An 18,579-nucleotide genomic window follows, 5' to 3' on the forward strand; every position below is an offset into this window, starting at 1 on the left:
TCAAGCATGTAAAGGGGAACTTGAGGGAATGATCAGTCAAACACATGGGTGACTTTTAGATCAAGCCAGTCACACCTTTTCCTGCCACTATGGGGTCACTGCTCATATATATAATCCTGGATAGAAGCACCACTGGACTATTATGCTCTGTACCTGCCCAGATTTGAGGTGGAAAATGCTACCCTCACAAAGCCCAAATGTCATTGTCTACATCACTAGTTGCAGGTGCAATTTTGTAATTCTTTGGAATAAGGAGTCACTTAAGAGAGTCAGCATGGTGTAGTGGTTTAGAGTGGGACTTCGGGAAACCAAATTTTGCACACCCATTCAGCCATGGAAACCCACTGGGGTGGCCATGGGCAAGTCTTTCTCAGCCCATGAAAATGTCAATGGCAACCTCTCTCTGAACACATCTTGACAGGAAAACCCAATGACAGATTTGTCTTCCAGTCTCTAAGTCAGAAATGTCTTGAAGGCACACAATAACAACAACAAAAAGTCATGTAAATGCCTTTTGAAAACATGATTCAGTCATTGTCATTGAATACATATTAACTAGGTCTATTATTAATGAGAGCACTCAAAAGTGATGCATTTTCTCATGGACACTTTATTTTTGTTTTTATGTTCAGGAATCACAAGCTTGGTTGATGGTTTCAAACAGTAATTTCCTACTTTTGCCATCAGTAGCTAAAGTTAGCTTTATCACAAATAATAACTTTGAACTGTCTTTAGTTTACAGTATAGGGGAACAAAAAGTACAATATTTTCTTGTGTAACAGCCCTTTTATTAGACATTTAGGGGTATATGAGCTAGATATGCTCACAAAATGCAACTTTATACCTAATCTGGTTTACAGTCTTCACTAGTCCATCACTGAAAAGGCATAACTTTGAAACTATTCCCATTGTTGGCAGTAATTTTTTCACATTCACGTGTTGAAACATTAGTGATCACATAGGCAGTGATTAGAAGGAATGTGCTGTATAAGTAGAATCCAACTTTTCTCTCTTAAACAACAGCTTTTAACTAGCTGATTATTTTTTGTATATAAATTTACAAAAGTTCAGTACATTGTCTGTCCACATATAATTTCAAAGAACAGAATTGTACTATCATATCTTTCTGTTTTGTCTGACTTAGGTTTACCTGAAATACCTAGTCATACATAACCAGGAGGAAACATCTATGTGAAGTGGTATATAGGCAGATGATTTTTCCACAAATTAATTATGATGTAAGACAAAAAAACGTGTTTCCTAACTTCTCATTTCTCAAATTCATAATTTGAAGTGCTGCTTGTAATGATATTTTAATATAAATATTTTCAAAAATAAATGCAATGGTTATATTTATTTTCATCTAGCTTGGAGCAATGTTAGGTTGAGATTCCACACAGGCCTATACAGGCACATTCAGTGTTAAATTAATTGGATTAAAATGCAGAATCAGGGCCCAAGATACTGTGGAGAAAGACTATAAAAATATCTGAAAAGGGTAGGTAAAGTAACATTGTGTTATATAGCCAACCATTTGTAAAATGTCACTGCAAAGCACGTGAACTATCATGCCAAACAAAAGTTAGTACCAATGTGTTACCCCATTACATGAACAGAGCATTCAGCTATAATTCAGCCTCACATGATAAGCAGACTGATGAAGCAAGACGTGCAAACATGGTCAAAATTTCCAGACTGATTCTGCTGAGTGGTAAACCATAAAAACTGCTCTAAATTGGACCAGTTCTGGACACTGCCTTCCCTCCTTTCAGTTTGCCACTGGCCTCTTCCAAGGGAAATATGGGAACTGTTATATGGATTCTGTGACTGACACTCTTTAAGGTGATACTGGATTAGGATTTCCATATAAAAAATCTAAAAGTCTAAACAGAGGGCTAGATCCAATTGCTTGTTCCATATAGAATATATATCTAGTGAATGAATGTGGAATATGTAGTTAATTAAACAAGTATGTAAGGCCGACTGATTCAATAGATCTACTTGGGACTAATAACTGGATTTAGCCAATCGACTGCTACAATGATTGTTCATTAGAACTTGGTGGAACAGGGAGTGCTCTGAAATATGGGTTATCAATTACATTTGTTTAACTGCCATGATTGCAGATATGGGCATTATTTAAAAGGAGGGCATCCGACAACCCTAGTGCAAAGTAAGATAATTTTAAAATTGTGTTCCACTTATTTTAAAATGTGCAATAAAATTTTTAAAATCACTTCTGTCAGAAAAGGAACCTACGTATCAGCCTTTTAAAGATATCTTTACATGACATAATTTTAAAATAAACATTTTCAAGTTATATCTCTCAATATTTTTGGTGATCAGGTGCACAAACATTTAAAACAGAGGTGAAATTGACTGTTATTTAGAACATTAATTTAACATTCAGGAAAACACTGAACTGAAAATTACATAACCCCAAATATATATGAACTACAGAGGAGTTATAAATACATTATAGCTACTGAATGCATGCTTAACATTCCATCATAAAAATACAAAATAAAAAAAATCCCTTTACAGTTCAAGTGATTTAATGTGAGCAGACAAAAATGATGTACTGAACCAGCCAGTATCATTTTAAAACTCAAGCCTCCCTACTGAAACAGATTGAACACTGATATAACATAAGAAAAAGTCTTTTGGAGTGTACATGGGAAACTGTGCAGACATTGCAGATTTTTTTCTTAAGACACAAAACATGTAAAATTGCCAATTAATCACTTCATTGTAAATCTTGCTCTGGCAGTATCTAAATCCTTTGGCTAGGATCCAAAGAGCCACAAGGGGAAATCCATGATTTGAAAAGCTACCTCCTCTTCACCAAAACTACTTCCTACACTCTGTAGAATTTTAAGCACAACCTCCAGTACAATTTAGAGAAGTTGTGGGCAGACAAAGAAACAAAAAATAAAATACCCTTGATGTATATGCGGAAGCATTTTTGTACAGCTAATGAACCCTTTGGATAACCTTAGCCTGAAGTATACCAATAACTATGCCCATAGTAACACTAACACTAAAATGATAAGCCACCATTGTAAGTTGCAACTGGTCAAAATCTAGAGAGCTATATAGGAAAACTATTAGTTTTATTACAGGATGTCCTATTTTCTAACCACCCCAAGTAGATAGTTTGGTAAGTAGACAAAACAGGGTTTTCTCTGTAGTGGCTTCCCAACTACAACAATTTCCCCAAGGGAAGTCAGGCATGTTCCATTCCTTATGAGCTTCCAGCAAGCAGCCAAAGATGTACTGTTTCATACAGCCATTGCCCTTAAAGCAAGGTGGTATTTCTAGTTGCTTTAGGTGTCTCTCTCTGTGTGTTTTGAGAATTTTTTTTTTAATTTAAAAAACTGTCTTAGGTTCAAAACACACTGCAGAAATAATCCAGTTTGAGACCATTTTAACTGCTTTGGCTCAGTGCTAGGGAATCCTGGGAACTGAAATTTATTGTGGTACGAGAACTTTCTGACAGAGGTGGTTAAATGTCTCACAAAACTACAGTTCCCAGATTTCCCTAGAATTTAGCTAGGGCAGTTAAAGTGGTCTCAAACTGGATTATTTTTGCAGTGTATTTTGGACCACTGTCTATTTTTAAACAATGTTTTTGGTGGTTTCATCTGTTTTTATTTATTGTGTATCTCCTAGGGAGGCCCGTTAAGTTAATAGGTGGAAATATTTATATAAAATATAGGTTTTTTTTAAAGAGCCATGGAAGCGCAATATAATGTATGGCCCCATCCAGGCACAAATAAGCCCCCCCCCCCAGCTATTTCAGAAAATGCTTTGAAAGCTATTCTCAGAAATATCCCAAAAAGCAATTCCACATTCACACAAAGAGGTTAATAAGCTAAATAATCTAAAAATATTTGGGCCAGTATCCAATGCTGTTGTTGTGCTAGTACTGTAGTAGTGGATGCACATTTTCATAGTTAATACAGAAGCACTATCCAATCCAGGTTTTATTGGGCAATTTCTTGAACAAATGTTTGCACAGAAGTGTAATCCACGACAGTGCTGGTTATTCAGCTATTGTTAAGTCTGGATTTAGGCCACTGTCCAAGATTCACTACTATGTGGGACTACTAGTTTTGGATACATCATTGAGTTTAGGTTTTGTATTTCTTGAACATTGAGCCCTCTGTGCCACATGGTGGATCACTTTCAAATTGAGGAGAGGTTAGTCAAGCATATTTCAGAAAGGGTTTGCACACACAAATCCTAGACTGCCTCCTATATGTTATAATCAAGAGTCGTTGACTGGTGAAGAATAATGATTTCACTTTGTTAGAAAAAACTCAATAAGAGCAGCTTTTATGGAGGCAAATGGCCCCAAACATAAACTGACAGCAGACACAGGGATGGTGTTGGAAACTTCTAAGGCACACAAAGATGATGACAACCCAAAGCCCCATGTCAGCTAAATGCCTGACTTAAACATTCCATTTTTCTAAACTGCATGCAGGGGTTTCTCACCTGATATTGGTGTGAAAAGTGACTCAGCAGGAAGGCAGACAGTTTAAAGTCTACAAACCCAAAGACTAATAAAATAAAATGGCTGGCATGCACTGTCACTGTATGTAATTTTCAGTGGCTCCTATTTCTGTTCCCTCTTAAAAAAAATTTAAATTGCTGCTCTCATTTAGTCCCTTTTTAATCCAACATTTAAACGTTTCAGAAAAGTTTGGTGACTGTGGGAAACATGACCTAAATGGAAAGCAAGACAATCTACTGCTGAATTGCAATGGAGGCAGAACCTTCACCTGACAACAATAAATAGCTACTGGTGAAATGGCATAACTAGATTGTTCCTGTTGCTCTTTGGTCTGGGTGTAGCAAAGTCAGATTCTAATTCTTCTCTCTCTGAGGCATGCATTTCAAATATTACACTAATACGTTTACATCCTTGTGCAAACACAGGCTTTCTCGGTGTTCATTTTTCCCCTTCATAATGTGATCAAGTAGAAATTAGTAGGTTTAAGAGAACCACTGAGAGTTATGATATATCTATAGCCCATTTTGCTCATCACTCAGGTTTGCTTCTGAATGCAGTAGGAACCTATAGCCAATTATGGCTCCTCATCAAGTATACCAGTATGATGCTGGTTGCATGCACACTTCACATTTCTAGGTATACATTTAAAACATAAAACATGAAATGTGGCAAGCATCTTGTTAAAGGTATGATGATGACACCTTTCATAGTCTTTTTTTGTTTTATGTGTTGTCAATCTATTTTTAAATTTTCATTTCTTATAAACCTACAATTTGAAAATTCCACAAAGTTTGCCCAGGCTGTTTATGAAATGATGGATGCATTACTTATTGCAGTTACTATATTCTGAAATGCAAGGCAGACTAACATCTAGAATCTAGATGGAGAGCTCTGATTTTTACAGGAATACTCCAAATTACACAACTCACCAGACAATTAAAAAACAAGACAGACATTATTTAAACCCAAATTAGGAACATTTCCATAAGGTCTGGACTTATTGCATGATAGCTGGAGACAATATCTTTGCAAAATTAGCTGGAAAGAAAAATCAATAGTCTTGCACTAAATTTACAGATTGCATATGATTATGTGAAGACCAAAAACTGTAAGGAAGGCAATCATTTCTTCTTCTTCTTCATTTCCCAAGTGTAGATGGTAATAAAAGCATCTCAAAAGACAAATATTAGGACAGTGCATTTACCAGTTTGTCATGTTGCCTCTTGAGGCTTTAACATGATTTCTATATTCCTAATCACTGGAAAGTAGCTCCTATGTAGGTGCTTATGTCATTTCCTATTCATCTTCTGGAGGTGCCATATCATAAGAAGATTGAAGATTTTTCTTTCTTCAGTAATTGTCAACAGGACGTCAGCAAATGTTTATATCCGTTTTCTCTATGAGAAGGATATCCAGTGCTTAAGCTCCTCTATACCTTGCAGTATTCGAGTATAATAAAAGTCCACATTGGTTGCAAACTCAGTACATACCGGAGATTTTGCATCACCAAATGTGCAGTACAGTGCTGTTCCTCCAATACTAAGGAATACAGTTGCTATACACAGTAAGATCAGTAAAATGCACGAACCACCTCCAACTTCCTCTGTAAATATAAGATACATGACATCTAATCAAATCACATGTAGCTGGAACATTGCAGTTCAATTGTTAAATATTGCCTGGATTATGTACATTCACTGATTCTGGAAATGGAGCATGTAAAAGCCATCAGCAACACATTCAATTTTAAAGGGTTCACATAAGACAATGAGCTCCGCACATGTTTAGCTATCCATGGAATATGTTACTCTTTCCTGTTTTTGTTCTTGCAATGTTATTTGGACATATGGTCTGAATAAAAAGAACTACTGCTACTACAAATAATCAAGGAAATAATGTTCAGCACTTTGACAAAAACAAACTTATTTCATTCTGTTATTGACAAATGTATACCAACATTGGATCTTACTTCTCCACGACTAGGGTAGTTTTACAATTTCTGTCCCTCACCTCAACATGTTTTGAAAGTCTATGTGCACAAGGTGCATGATACAGGTACAAGATAATGTCACCACTAGAGAACTGAAATTATACAGATGATGTGTGTGGGTACATGTGTGTTTATATATGTATGAATGAACAGATAGACAGATAATACAGGGAACACTTTCCACATTCTCAGGAATTCGCACTACAATCCCCTGGACTTTGCAAAAATTTTGGAGGAGTGTTCCAAGGTGCAAAATGAATTTATGTGACACACTAGTCATGGTTATCATTTGTCCCAGTTAAAAATTTCCCATGTGTGCAGCACATATTTCTGAACATGCTAGAGGCAGGCTGGGCAGCATCTGCAGCTTGTAGGTGGTGGTGAGGAGCAAATTCCCCTGCCCCAAAATCTGCTGCCTTGTAGTCAAAATTATGCTTCTAACAAGCTACTATGAATTTGATTCTGTTTTAAGACAAAGTATAAGCTTTCTGTGTGCCTTCCATCCAAATGAAAATATAGTTTGCTACTGCATTGGCACATTGGTGGTACACTGCTGGTGATGGAGGCGGGAGCCCAAAAATCAGGAGGTTTGTATGCAGCCCACAGGCCATCCATTATCCACCACTGTTCCAGAGTCATAGCCAGGTAACTGGTATCCATATCTTTACCTCAAAAAGAGTGTACTGTGTACTGCATATACCATGAGAAGTGTGTCAAATAGAACCACTTTATTCTGATGTGTTTTGAGTAATGGGGACCTTTTAACAAAAGCACCACAGCTTGTAGCCAACACAGGGCCACTAAGAAACTAGGGGTGTATCAACATTCTTGGGAAAGCTCAGAAGCATTCCTAATAATAATAATAATAGTAATAATAATAGGGCACTTGCCCATGTATCTCTCCTTAAAAGCTCAATGAGGCCACAGTAGGCTCAGTAGCCACTAATAGTTACTGTACAAAAAAGTGAAATGAAGTTGCAGGATATGGAAGGGGAAGATAGGAGTTAGAAGAGTCAACATTTTACAGCAGGTTCCATTTATCACACTAATCACCACTAACAAGTGAGGCAACTCTGGCTTAATCACGTAGTTCATTAGCTTTTAAAGCTCATACAATACAGTGTACTTACATAAATACAAATATCTCACATAAATATAGTTACTTTGCAGTAAAGATGGGGAACATGTGGTCGCCCAGTTGTTGTGGATTACAACTCTCATCATCCCTAACTATTGGCCATGCAGGCTCAAGTGAATGGGCTAGTGTCCAACCACATCTGGAAAGCTACAGGTTCCTCATCCCTGTTGTACAGAATATTTCATATCACTGTGAAAATATGACACTAGTGTGTAACTTTAAAACAAATCTGAAAAACATGAGAAGAATACCTTGATCTAATGTATCATCCATTTCTTGGAATCTCACTCTTCTTTTTGACTGTCTTTGTTGGATTTGAGCAAATGCTTTTCCTTCAGTGTCATCTCTTTTCTTTAATATGGATACAAGTCCTTCTGTAGGAACAGTCTAACAAAAATTATAGCACAATTATTTTAATAATACAGTAATAAGAACACAGTCCCTCTCTATGAAAAATCAACATGCATTAAACAATGTTTTGTATATAACTATACAACAACATCTACTACTAAGACTTTGCTACTGTTTATAATTACTCTGAATGATTTTGCAAAGATACCTAAGAAATTTGTCTTAACAGAGATGTCAGTAAATACTGAAGTCACTGTTCTGTTATTACAGTAATACAATACATCAGACGCGTGACAGAACCAGCAATGTCACGTGTGCCGCATGCACGAGCCCCATTGTTTTCAGTGGGGCTCGAGTGTATGCAGTATTTGCTTTACGTGGGGGAGGGGGGGCTGGAACGGATCCCCTGTGTAAGGCAAGGGCACACTGTATAACATAAAATAGATGCATACATGATTTATTACCATGACTGAAGAGTTGCCTTTGATCTTTCTTTATAATTAACATTTCCCCTTACACACACTACACATAGGGGCTATCCAGGCAATTGGTACAATTAGCACCCCTGCAAAAATTATAGTGCTTTCTAGGATTTCTTCTGTGTATAGTACAAACAATATGAAGTGCAGAGTTGTGTAGCCATATTATTACATTTTAGTAGCCCTAAAACCACAACAAAATGTTGCTGGGAAAATGCAAGTCATCCTGCTTAAGCACAAACTGTGTGAACTGAAGTACTGTTTGAAATATGATTACATGAGTAGCTCAAGCTCCTAGCGTGTAGTAACAATGACATTCTTTCTAATGAATGAGACATTGACCATGACCACATTGTGACCTTAACATCAGAGCTCATTTTGCAAAGAGGTGACTCACAGCAGAGCTGAAACAAACTGATCTCAACATGAACCATAAAGATCATATCAATTTTAACCATGGCAACAAATCTTCAGATTATACAGTGAACTTTGGTCTTGACTGATTGCCAGGTGCTTTTAACACTGCTCAATGTGGTTCAATGTTTTTAGCTCCAGTGAGGGTTCTCTGTTCTTTAGGTGGCACTTCATTTAGCAGTAAGGAGGAGGCATGGCAATGACAACAGCAGCAGTAATACACAGTAAGATCGGTTCTTTCATAGAATCATAGAATCGTAGAGTTGGAAGAGACCACTAGGGCCATCCAGTCCAACCCCCTGCCATGCAGGAAATCCAATTCAAAGCATCCCTGACAGATGGCCATCCAGCCTCTTTTTAAAGACCTCCAAGGAAGGAGACTCTATCACCCTCCGAGTGAGTGCATTCCACTGTCGAACAGCCCTTACTGTCAGGAAGTTCCTCCTAATGTTCAGGTGGAATCTCTTTTCCTGTAGCTTGCATCCATTGTTCCGGGTCCTGTTCTCTGGAGCAGCAGAAAACAAGCTTGCTCCCTCTTCAATATGACATCCTTTCAAATATTTAAACAGGGCTATCATATCACCTCTTAACCTTCTTTTCTCCAGGCTAAACATCCCCAGCTCCCTAAGTCGTTCCTCATAGGGCATGGTTTCCAGACCCTTCACCATTTTTGTCGCCCTCCTTTGGACACGCTCCAGTTTCTCAATGTCCTTTCTGAATTGTGGTGCCCAGAACTGGACACAATATTCTAGGTGGGGCCTGACCAGAGCAGAATACAGTGGCACTATTACTTCTCTTGATCTAGACACTATACTTCTATTGATGCAGCCTAAAATAGCATTGGCCTTTTTAGCTGCCGCATCACACTGTTCACTCATGTTCAACTTGTGGTCTACTTGGACTCCTAGATCCCATTCACATGTAGTTTCATTCAGCCAGGTGTCACCCATCCTATATCTGTGCATTTTATTTTTCCGCCCTAAGTGCAATACCTTACATTTTTCTGTGTTGAATTTCATTTTGTTAGCTATCATGCCTCCCACAACTTGTGTGTGTAGACACCCCTGTAAAGAGAATTTGGGCATATTCGGCTGGTTCTATAGAGAAATCCATAGGCTTGGATCTATTAGGCTTTTCTTCGCCTACAGAAAACTTGTGACCTCAAGGGTGGATCCTAGAGTAACTTCTGCAAATTGTTCCCTGCTGCACCACTTGGAGCTTCCTAAAACTGCTCCAGACAGTATCTCCCTGCAAGCTCTGTGGCAAATTTTCGGAGGATTCAGGCAGCTATAGGAGGTATTGGATTATCCTTCCATTTGGAAGCAGGACCACAGCCTAGATCCAAATTAATGGTCTTTGTCTGACGTGAAGGTCATTCTGATGGCTCTTTGCAAGAAGTCTATAAGGAGTTTCTAGTCCTTGAGAAGTGTCACTAACGACCTTTCTCTAATCAAAGCAGACAATCTGTCAATTTGTGCTAAATCTGTCAATTTGCCTGAAATTTTAATGCTGCATATATACAGCTGGAACTGTAAAGGCTGGAAGCCATGTTCCAGCCCAAGAACAAATACAAAAATACAAACCCAAACATACCCAAATAAAGTTACAAGGCACATTTAAAAAAGAAATAAAACCTAGGGTTTATATTTCAAGCATTAATTCTGGCATTTAGCTCTATACATAAACTCTCTCAAAATATAAAATCAGTAATAAACTGAACTGCTAAAAGCATAAGTACTACAAAGGGAAGATACTAGTAGCTTTTCTCTAAAGAGAGTTTAATTGTTTCTGTTATATTAGAAAAACATTAATAACAATGTTGATAAATTATTCAACTTTCCAAGCTGCCAGTTGGTACCTATAGTAGTTCCTACTCTCATAGTAGGTCATAGTAGAAACAAAATACTGAACAAAGTTTTCAGCACTATAAAGCCTTACAGGAAGATTGTAACCTTTTGCTGTTATTGAATAACTAAAAATATTCAAGAACTCACAAGAGTGATGACATTCCAAGCATGATGCCCAAATTAAAATGTATCTTTGGTATCCATGTAGTTAATCACATAGTTTTAACTTAGTATAATTCATTAGTATCTTTTGTTAAAAGCAAAAATAAACATATTTAATGATATCTGGTTATGCAATGTGAAACACATAAGCACTGATGCAACCAGCAACCACAAATGATATAAATGATGAGAACTATCCTATAAACCAGGGGTGGGAAACTGTTGGAGGGCAAGGGGCAACATTAGCCCCCTGGAAACTTTGGGAATTTTACCCCACCATACATCCTTTTGATAAAGAAATTCAACTGTTTTGGCCCCAAATGCTCTCTAAGAGGTACAGGGGGCACTTTTATCACACACGCACATCCTTGTCTGGTATAGGCTTTTTTCAATCAGGGGATCGTTTCTTGTTTTGTTTGTTTTTAAAGCCTTTCCTGGGTCTAAAATGGTAGAGATGGAACATGGCAAATATTGTCCACTCTCCCTAGATGCCATTTAAGGGCTTTTTTTTTTACCCGGGGGGGGGGGGGGGCTCAGGCCCCCACAAAATGCTCCATCTCTTGTATAAATACTACCTCACATACCCCTTCTATAAATACTATGGCTATGGGACTACCTTTTCAACAAATTTGCAAATGCTTGGACTGCAAATAGGGAGTGTCTGTATTAATTTAATTAGCAAGCTGTTTCTTTTAAGAGATGGGTGTCCTTTTGCCTTTAACTCCTGACAGCACTACCTTTATGCAAAGATTTTCTTTTAAAATGTGATCTATTTGTCATAGATAGCTGAATAAAATAATGGGGCTAAATGTTCTTATGCTAGCCAATCTGGGCAAAACATATTTCAAACAGAAAATCTGAAAGGTTACATTACCTGCACAAATGTCAACAGAATCTTTACTAACATTACATTTAATACCACACATACAAAATTTCCATTTCCTTACATAAACACCAAGTTCCAAAAAATAAGTGACAGTGTGGCGTCACAAAGACTATTCTTAGCAGTGTTGGCTCTAACTTTTGGGGCCCATTGGGCATGATGCTTTCAGTGGGCTTCCCTGCCTGAACAGGGTCATCGTCCTCCTACTCTTGCTACTGTTCCCCAGCTCTCTGAGCCCAATCTACATACAGGGGTGTATTAACAAGAGTGGTGGTTTAAAATGAGGGCACTGCATCTTTAAGTAGGAATTCTGACTCTCTAATTAAATTTCTCTTCAGTCCCAAATTTCTAGGAGTGCATAGAGTGAAATACCGAGAATAGGTCATACACAGAACTCTTGCATTGGCTCTGTTCACATTCCCATGGAAACTTTGCCTATCCCCTTTCTTTGAAAGCCTAAACTATATTTCCAAATACTCAACTGAAGTTTTACGTTGTTGTAATGCTAGAAATTTGAGGACTGAAGGAAATTTTCAGGGGCGTAGGGGTGAATTCTTATTTTTTTTGGGGGGGGGGGAATGCCTTCATTTTACCCCTCCCCAAGCTATACTCCTGACATACCACAGCCCACTAACATGTGGGTATGGAGAAATGCCCAGAACGGCTGACTCTTGATACCAGTTTTCATGCTTTGGAATCAATTCAAAATTAAAGATTAAAGCTAATATACTTATTATAAAGGAAGCAAAGGAAAGCTGATGACATCCTGACATCTCCTACTATGTACAGGAACAGCAGCCCAACCAGAACATTATATAGAATCATTACAAGATATACCTCTGCTCTGACACAAACAAGAATTCCAGTCTATCCCTTTTGCTTTTGCCTGATTTATATCTTTCTGAAGCTCATGCCTGGGTAACATGCTCCCTCTAGAGACAGCCAGTTTTACTCCATATTTGGCCCGGAGAGATAGCTGTCGAATGATGCAAGGTACATTCTGTGCTCTATTCAGAGACCAAAGTCTGCTTGTGAAGCACTGTGAGCCAAGTTCAGAGAAGAGCAAGCTGGAGCTAAGCATTACATAAGAACTCGTACCTTATTACAGTAAACATAATATGAAAGGGGTGAAGAAGAAAACAGAGTTGGAGCATTCAAATGGTTGCTAGAATTGCTATCATCATAATCATAATCGTTTTAAGAATATAATTTTAATCAAACAGTATGACTAAATTAATGAATAATGAAATTTAACAAGCAAGATTTTATCATGAAACTATGTTCAATTTGTAGTCTATTTACATAAACATTCATATGCTGGAAAAAAAGAAGCAAATAACATTGCCAGCTTTTTCTTCAATCGGAATGAAAATTAGTTTTAGTTCTAGATGAATAAAAGAATATTATTTCCTTCTTTTTAATTAAAATTATAATAGTATTTAGCAGATCTCTGAATTTGGGTTTAAATTTTAAAGAATTTAAAAAACCTTTTAGCGATGATGAGGACTACTGAAAGTACTTTTCCTCTAGGAAAAACTTTCAAATGCTGCCTGACTTCTCCATGTTGTCCCCACTCAGCAGCAAGGTTCGGAGCATATCTGGATAGAGAAACTAATGTACAAATACAGGCTGACTCTAACACACTCCTTATGTCATCAGTATCAAACTTCACACTCTTCACACTCTTGTTCAAATGAAGAGTGTATGCTTTTGTAAAATTTATTCATTTCACTACATAATGGGGCTCCCAAAGAAAACATGCTAATTATTTATTTGGTCATTTTAGAGGCCATTTTATATCCAGTCCCATAGACATTTTAAAACAGAAAATACTTTTTTTTTTTTGGTTACAACTCTGCTACTTTTCTACTTTACTTAAGGTGGCAACATACTGTCTTTAATTTAATTTCTTAGGGGAGGCCAATGCTTGCATCATACTTGGGCTTCCTCCAAGCACTTAGGAATGCAGGTGTTCATGCACACTTTCAATTGATTTTTTTCAGCATGCCATAAAATATTCCCTTAAGGAATGGGGAAAATATACAAGAGGAAAATAGCATGTGTGTCTTCATGTTTATCCTCACACAGATGCAAGGTATTAAGAGAAGTGAAAACAATTTAAAAATATTGCCAATAAACTTGAAAATAAAACACTGGCCTTAATCTAACAGGACACCTACAATAGAATCAGGATTTCCAGCCCTTCTCTCTACAGCCCTGTCCTGCACAAAAACATGCTATAGATGTTTTTTCACTCATCCAGAGCTGAGTTTTTCCTCTCTCCGGTGCTAAATGGGGCTACAAAAGAAAGATAAGACTGTGCCCCCACTGCTTATGCTGGATTCCACTCTTGCATGAGGAGACTCCAGCTCTGGATACAGATCAACTTTCAAAATATTTCTAAGTACAACTGTAGTTACTGATTGTGCCACTGACACTGAAACTGGGCAGGCGTCTTTATTCTTTATATGAAAAAAGCAGACTTGTTTATCTTGCCTTAAGAAAGATTTTAAAGAAAATGATGACAGCAATTTCTCCTTTTGGCTTTATGGATGCAACCATAACTTGTAATGGATAGCCTTCAGTGGGTAATATATAGAGGACTCAATGAACATGCTCAGAGGCATGATGTGAACTCAGGGAGGTCATGCAGCTGTAAAATATGGTGCACTCTGTTTTAAGCTCTAATGGGGCACTGGAGGCTTTGGAGCAGCAGTACAAAGTGCTCATAAAAAGTGTTCATAAAATATTCTGTCTTCAGGTCTTTCATATAGCAATCTATCCTATTCAGAATCCCTTTGCTTAGTCACTCTGCCTTCTCTTATCCCTTAGTTTAAAAGAATGATAGAATCAAGTGTATTTTTTTCTGAGAACAAGTGTGAATGTATTTAATCAGACAGTCATGATTTTATCTTAAATGAAAGGACTTGATCTACTGGAATTTGAACTATAGATAGAATGGGGAAGAAGTCTAATTGCTACTATTGATGCTTACTATAAATGCTGTGGCCTTTTAAAAATATACAGGTTGCAATTAACTTTTTTTCTTGACAATCATTTGTCTGAAAAACATGTTTTACTGATCAAATTCATTAATGAAAAAGGGGAAAAATCTAACGTAACAGTTAGAAAAAAACACAATTATGATAAAAAGAACTTCTACTTTTCCATGCTAAAGAAAATAGGGAAGAGAAATAAAAGAAACACAAAGAATGGAAAACAATGTGTTATTTTTGCAGCGTTTACCTCAGCAATCTCTATCCGTTTTGCAAGTTCGTCAAGTGAAGAAAAGCTTTCATCCAAAGAAAAACCATCTGATGAACTATAAAGTGCTTGATCTGGTAGAATATGAGTAGCAATTTCAGAGTCCTGTTGGCTTTCTAGGGATTTGGGGGACTCTTCTCTGTCTTTTACACTACCATTTAAAAACCTGTCAAATAAGTCTTCTGGTCCTTCGCTTTCACATTCCTCTTCCAGGACTGTTGCTTCCTTTTGTATTCCTTCACGTGTGGCACAAGCCTTTTCAGGTATGCTACTTTCAGCACACCCATCCCCACTGATGTCTGATGTTTTGCCTTGGTCAGAATTTCTATCATTTTCGTAATCAGGCTGCTGCTGCTTGCTTAATATGCTACTTTCCAGCTGATGGCTGGCAGTCACAATAGATCTGAGAAAGTTTCCTTCAGACAGAACATTTTCATCTGTGGAAATTAGATCAGGAGGTATATTACCAGCATCTGTCACAATCAATGTATCTACCATTGGCTTACTAGAGCACTCTGCTGCAGGCTCCTCAGCAGCTGCTTCTATTTCTGCCACATCCTCAGAGAACTGTTCTTCCCTTAGCTGCCGACCGTCATCTTCACTAGCATCCCTAAAAGATAAACAGCCAGAATGAGGCGTGCTCAGCTTCTCTGTGGACCGAGTGGGTGGATCTTGTGTTGATTCAGCAATGCGGTGCTCCTTCTCCATAAGGTCCTTCTCCACAGCTAGGCGATGACCTGTCCTCTCCTGAAGCATATAATGGCTTCTAGACTGGAAACTCTCTCTCCTTTCACTCTCTTTGTGATGATTCTCTTCCTTTGGCCCAATGCCAGACCAAGTTTGTGTATCTAAATGCAACAGGAAAAGCATTCAAGCATTTCAAATTGATTCAGTACCTCAGCATTACAGTGTGTGTGTTTGAAAGAGAGAGAGACAGAGAGACAGAAAACCCCACTAATCTGATAACACTGACCATTAATGCTTTGCATGAATTCCTGTCTGTTTAGCAATGGGTGTGTTTCACTAATTTTAGGTATAAAATACCAATCCTATTTGTTGAATAAAATGAACTAGCTGTGTATTCTTCAACTGCTTAAGATATGATTAAACTGCACTGGACAATGTTACATATTTATATATTTTTAAAGCTTTGGCAAAATGCAGATCAATTTCCTTCCTAGACATTCTGTACAGCAGGGATAGGAATAGTGTGGTCCTCCAGATGTAGCTAAATTTTGCCTACATTAGCTAGGAAGATGAAATTCAACCTGGAGGGCTGCACACTTCCCATCCCAACTATACAGCAAGAGTACAGATTTATCAATATTCTGTTTGCTCTGACAGGGTGGAAGCAGTCTAGATCAAGCTGTTATCCTGGCTCAGGGCATCACCTCTCCAGAAAAAAATGGATTGCTCTAAACCTGTGCATCAGCTTACATGCTACATGCCAGATTTCATAACATCAGTAGCATTCCAGCCTCTTTCCCACCTGAGCAGGAAAAGCACTGAAACTGCAGGCTGTGCTTTTGAAAGCACCGCTGCTTAGATGGGAAGGGGGTGAAACATGGAGAAAGCAATGATCTGCACTTTCAATGGATGGCCCTGCCAAAGCTGGAATTTCCCCCTTCTTGCCCAAGCAGGGCAGACTGCGTTAACAAACCCACTTGGGTGAAGAGTAGGAATAGTATAGGAGCTGTCTGCTTCCTTGGGGTGAGGCTGCTGGCACTGGCTGGGGAGAGAAAGAAGGAGGGTGACAAAAAGGCAAAAGAAAAGGGGTAGCTTGGTTCTTCTTACCTCAGCCAAGCCCCTACTCCATTTTGCACCAGCTCCAGCCAGTGCTACCTGAAACCTTTTGGGGACTTTCCCCAAAGATTACAAGGCCCTTCTTAGAAGAAAGCTTTCCCATTTGTTTTTAAACATTTCTTTAGGCAGGCCAACAGTGCCCAGGAACTGTTTCATGGTATCATTGCCAAAATTATGCACTGTCAACTACATTAATTAAAATAATGAAATATAAACTATAGCTTGAAATTTTTTTAAAAAACCCTCAAAGTATCCAAATGATTAGAAAATCCATTGTGTATGATCATGTCTCAGTAAAATAATACCACTTAATTATGCACTGCATACAAAAGTTTAAAAAATAGGTAAAGGACATACCCCAGTAAGAAGCCTCCCTGTGAGCAATTACATATTAAAAGCCTGTTTAAACAAAGAGGTCTTTGCCTGGCAGTAAAAGGAGAGTGTAGCCTCCCACAGAAGGGAATTCCAGATGGTGGGAGCAGCCATTGATAAGGTTCTCTCTTGTGTCCTCACTAAATGAGCTGATGGTGGTGGGACTGAGAGAAAGCCGTTCCCTGTAGATCTTAAGATTCTGGCAATTTTATGTAGGGAGATAGGGTCTTTCAGATAGTCTGGATCGAAGTATGTCACGACCACTTCTTTGAATAGTGCCCCGAAATGAACTAATAGTCAGTGAAGATGTTTTAACAAGGCAGTTACATGTTCTCTTGTAATTGTGACTGTATTGTTGATAACAGAATTCTGTTTCTATTGGTCAAGTCCTTGTGCCCATAGTGTAGCAGGCACCATTGTTGGCAACTAAGTTAACAGAGACAGCAAAGATTAAATTTTTATTCAGAAGACAGTTTCGATAAGGTTAACAATAGTGAATATAGATGTCTGAGGAAAATTTGGTACATTCTGCCTGAATAGTATTTCCATAATACATTTTAATCTCACTACATAATGATTCTGAGGGTGAAATTTTATTACTTCATTTGAAGTTTTTAAACAAACTTTCACAAGCAGTATCCATTTTCCTCTGAAAATTAGGTGTCATATTTTATACTAACATACATATAAATTGTTTCTGATATGTCCTCTACCTTTTAATAAAATACATACATTTCAGCCTATAGCCAAGTACTAGTGTGATGTTGTGGACAAAAACGTGTGCTTGGAGTTTCAAGTTTGTTCCTCCTTTCAATCAAGCTGACTTATACCATATGCTGCTTCCCATATTAAAGCCCTATATTTAATATGATAAAAATGTCTCCAAAGCAATAAGATACCTTTTATAGAAGAAAACACTTGGCAGTAGAGCATAACTAGGAAAGTTCAGGGGATGTTTCCACATATTATTTAACAAAACACTGAAAAATTCTATTTCTTTTCAACAATATGCAGAGAAGCATACATTTTTTTCTTTCAATAAGGTCACATGAGGACACAGCTATTATTATAGGAATAATTATGTTCTTGTGTGGATGGTACAAAAATATCTTTTGACATTTTCAAAGTTAAAAAAGAGTACGAATACACTTTAAAAGTCACTTTTCCAGCTACAAAGTATATGGTGGAAACCTGACACTCTACCTAATAGTATTGTGGGCCATGATATTACAATATGAAGTAATCTATTCTGCACTGCACCAAAGAAACATTTACTGTTTTCTCTCTGGGCTCTATTTAACAACTTCCAGTGATGAGTCACAGAAGACTGTGGTTAGGGATGGGGTTTAGTTGGCAA

General features: G+C 37.7%; 1 protein-coding gene across 3 annotated transcripts in view; it reads right to left on the reverse strand.

Moving 5' to 3' along the window:
• Positions 1–604: 604 nt before the first annotated feature.
• Positions 605–18,579, reverse strand: part of CNST (consortin, connexin sorting protein) — a 60,514-nt gene continuing 42,539 nt past the window's right edge. For all 3 annotated transcript variants that reach the window (XM_089529794.1, XM_089529795.1, XM_089529796.1), the window contains 3 exons: positions 15,030–15,895; positions 7,899–8,034; positions 605–6,122 (listed from right to left, as the gene is read on the reverse strand). In XM_089529794.1, the coding sequence (XP_089385920.1) occupies positions 5,917–6,122; positions 7,899–8,034; positions 15,030–15,895 (1,208 nt within the window). In that variant the 3' untranslated portion in view covers positions 605–5,916. The remainder of the gene's footprint in view (positions 6,123–7,898; positions 8,035–15,029; positions 15,896–18,579) is intronic.

The sequence above is a fragment of the Sceloporus occidentalis genome, unplaced genomic scaffold (genome assembly GCF_023333645.1).
Source record: "Sceloporus occidentalis isolate IW3139 unplaced genomic scaffold, rSceOcc1.0.p SCAF_6, whole genome shotgun sequence".
Lineage (NCBI taxonomy): Eukaryota > Metazoa > Chordata > Lepidosauria > Squamata > Phrynosomatidae > Sceloporus > Sceloporus occidentalis.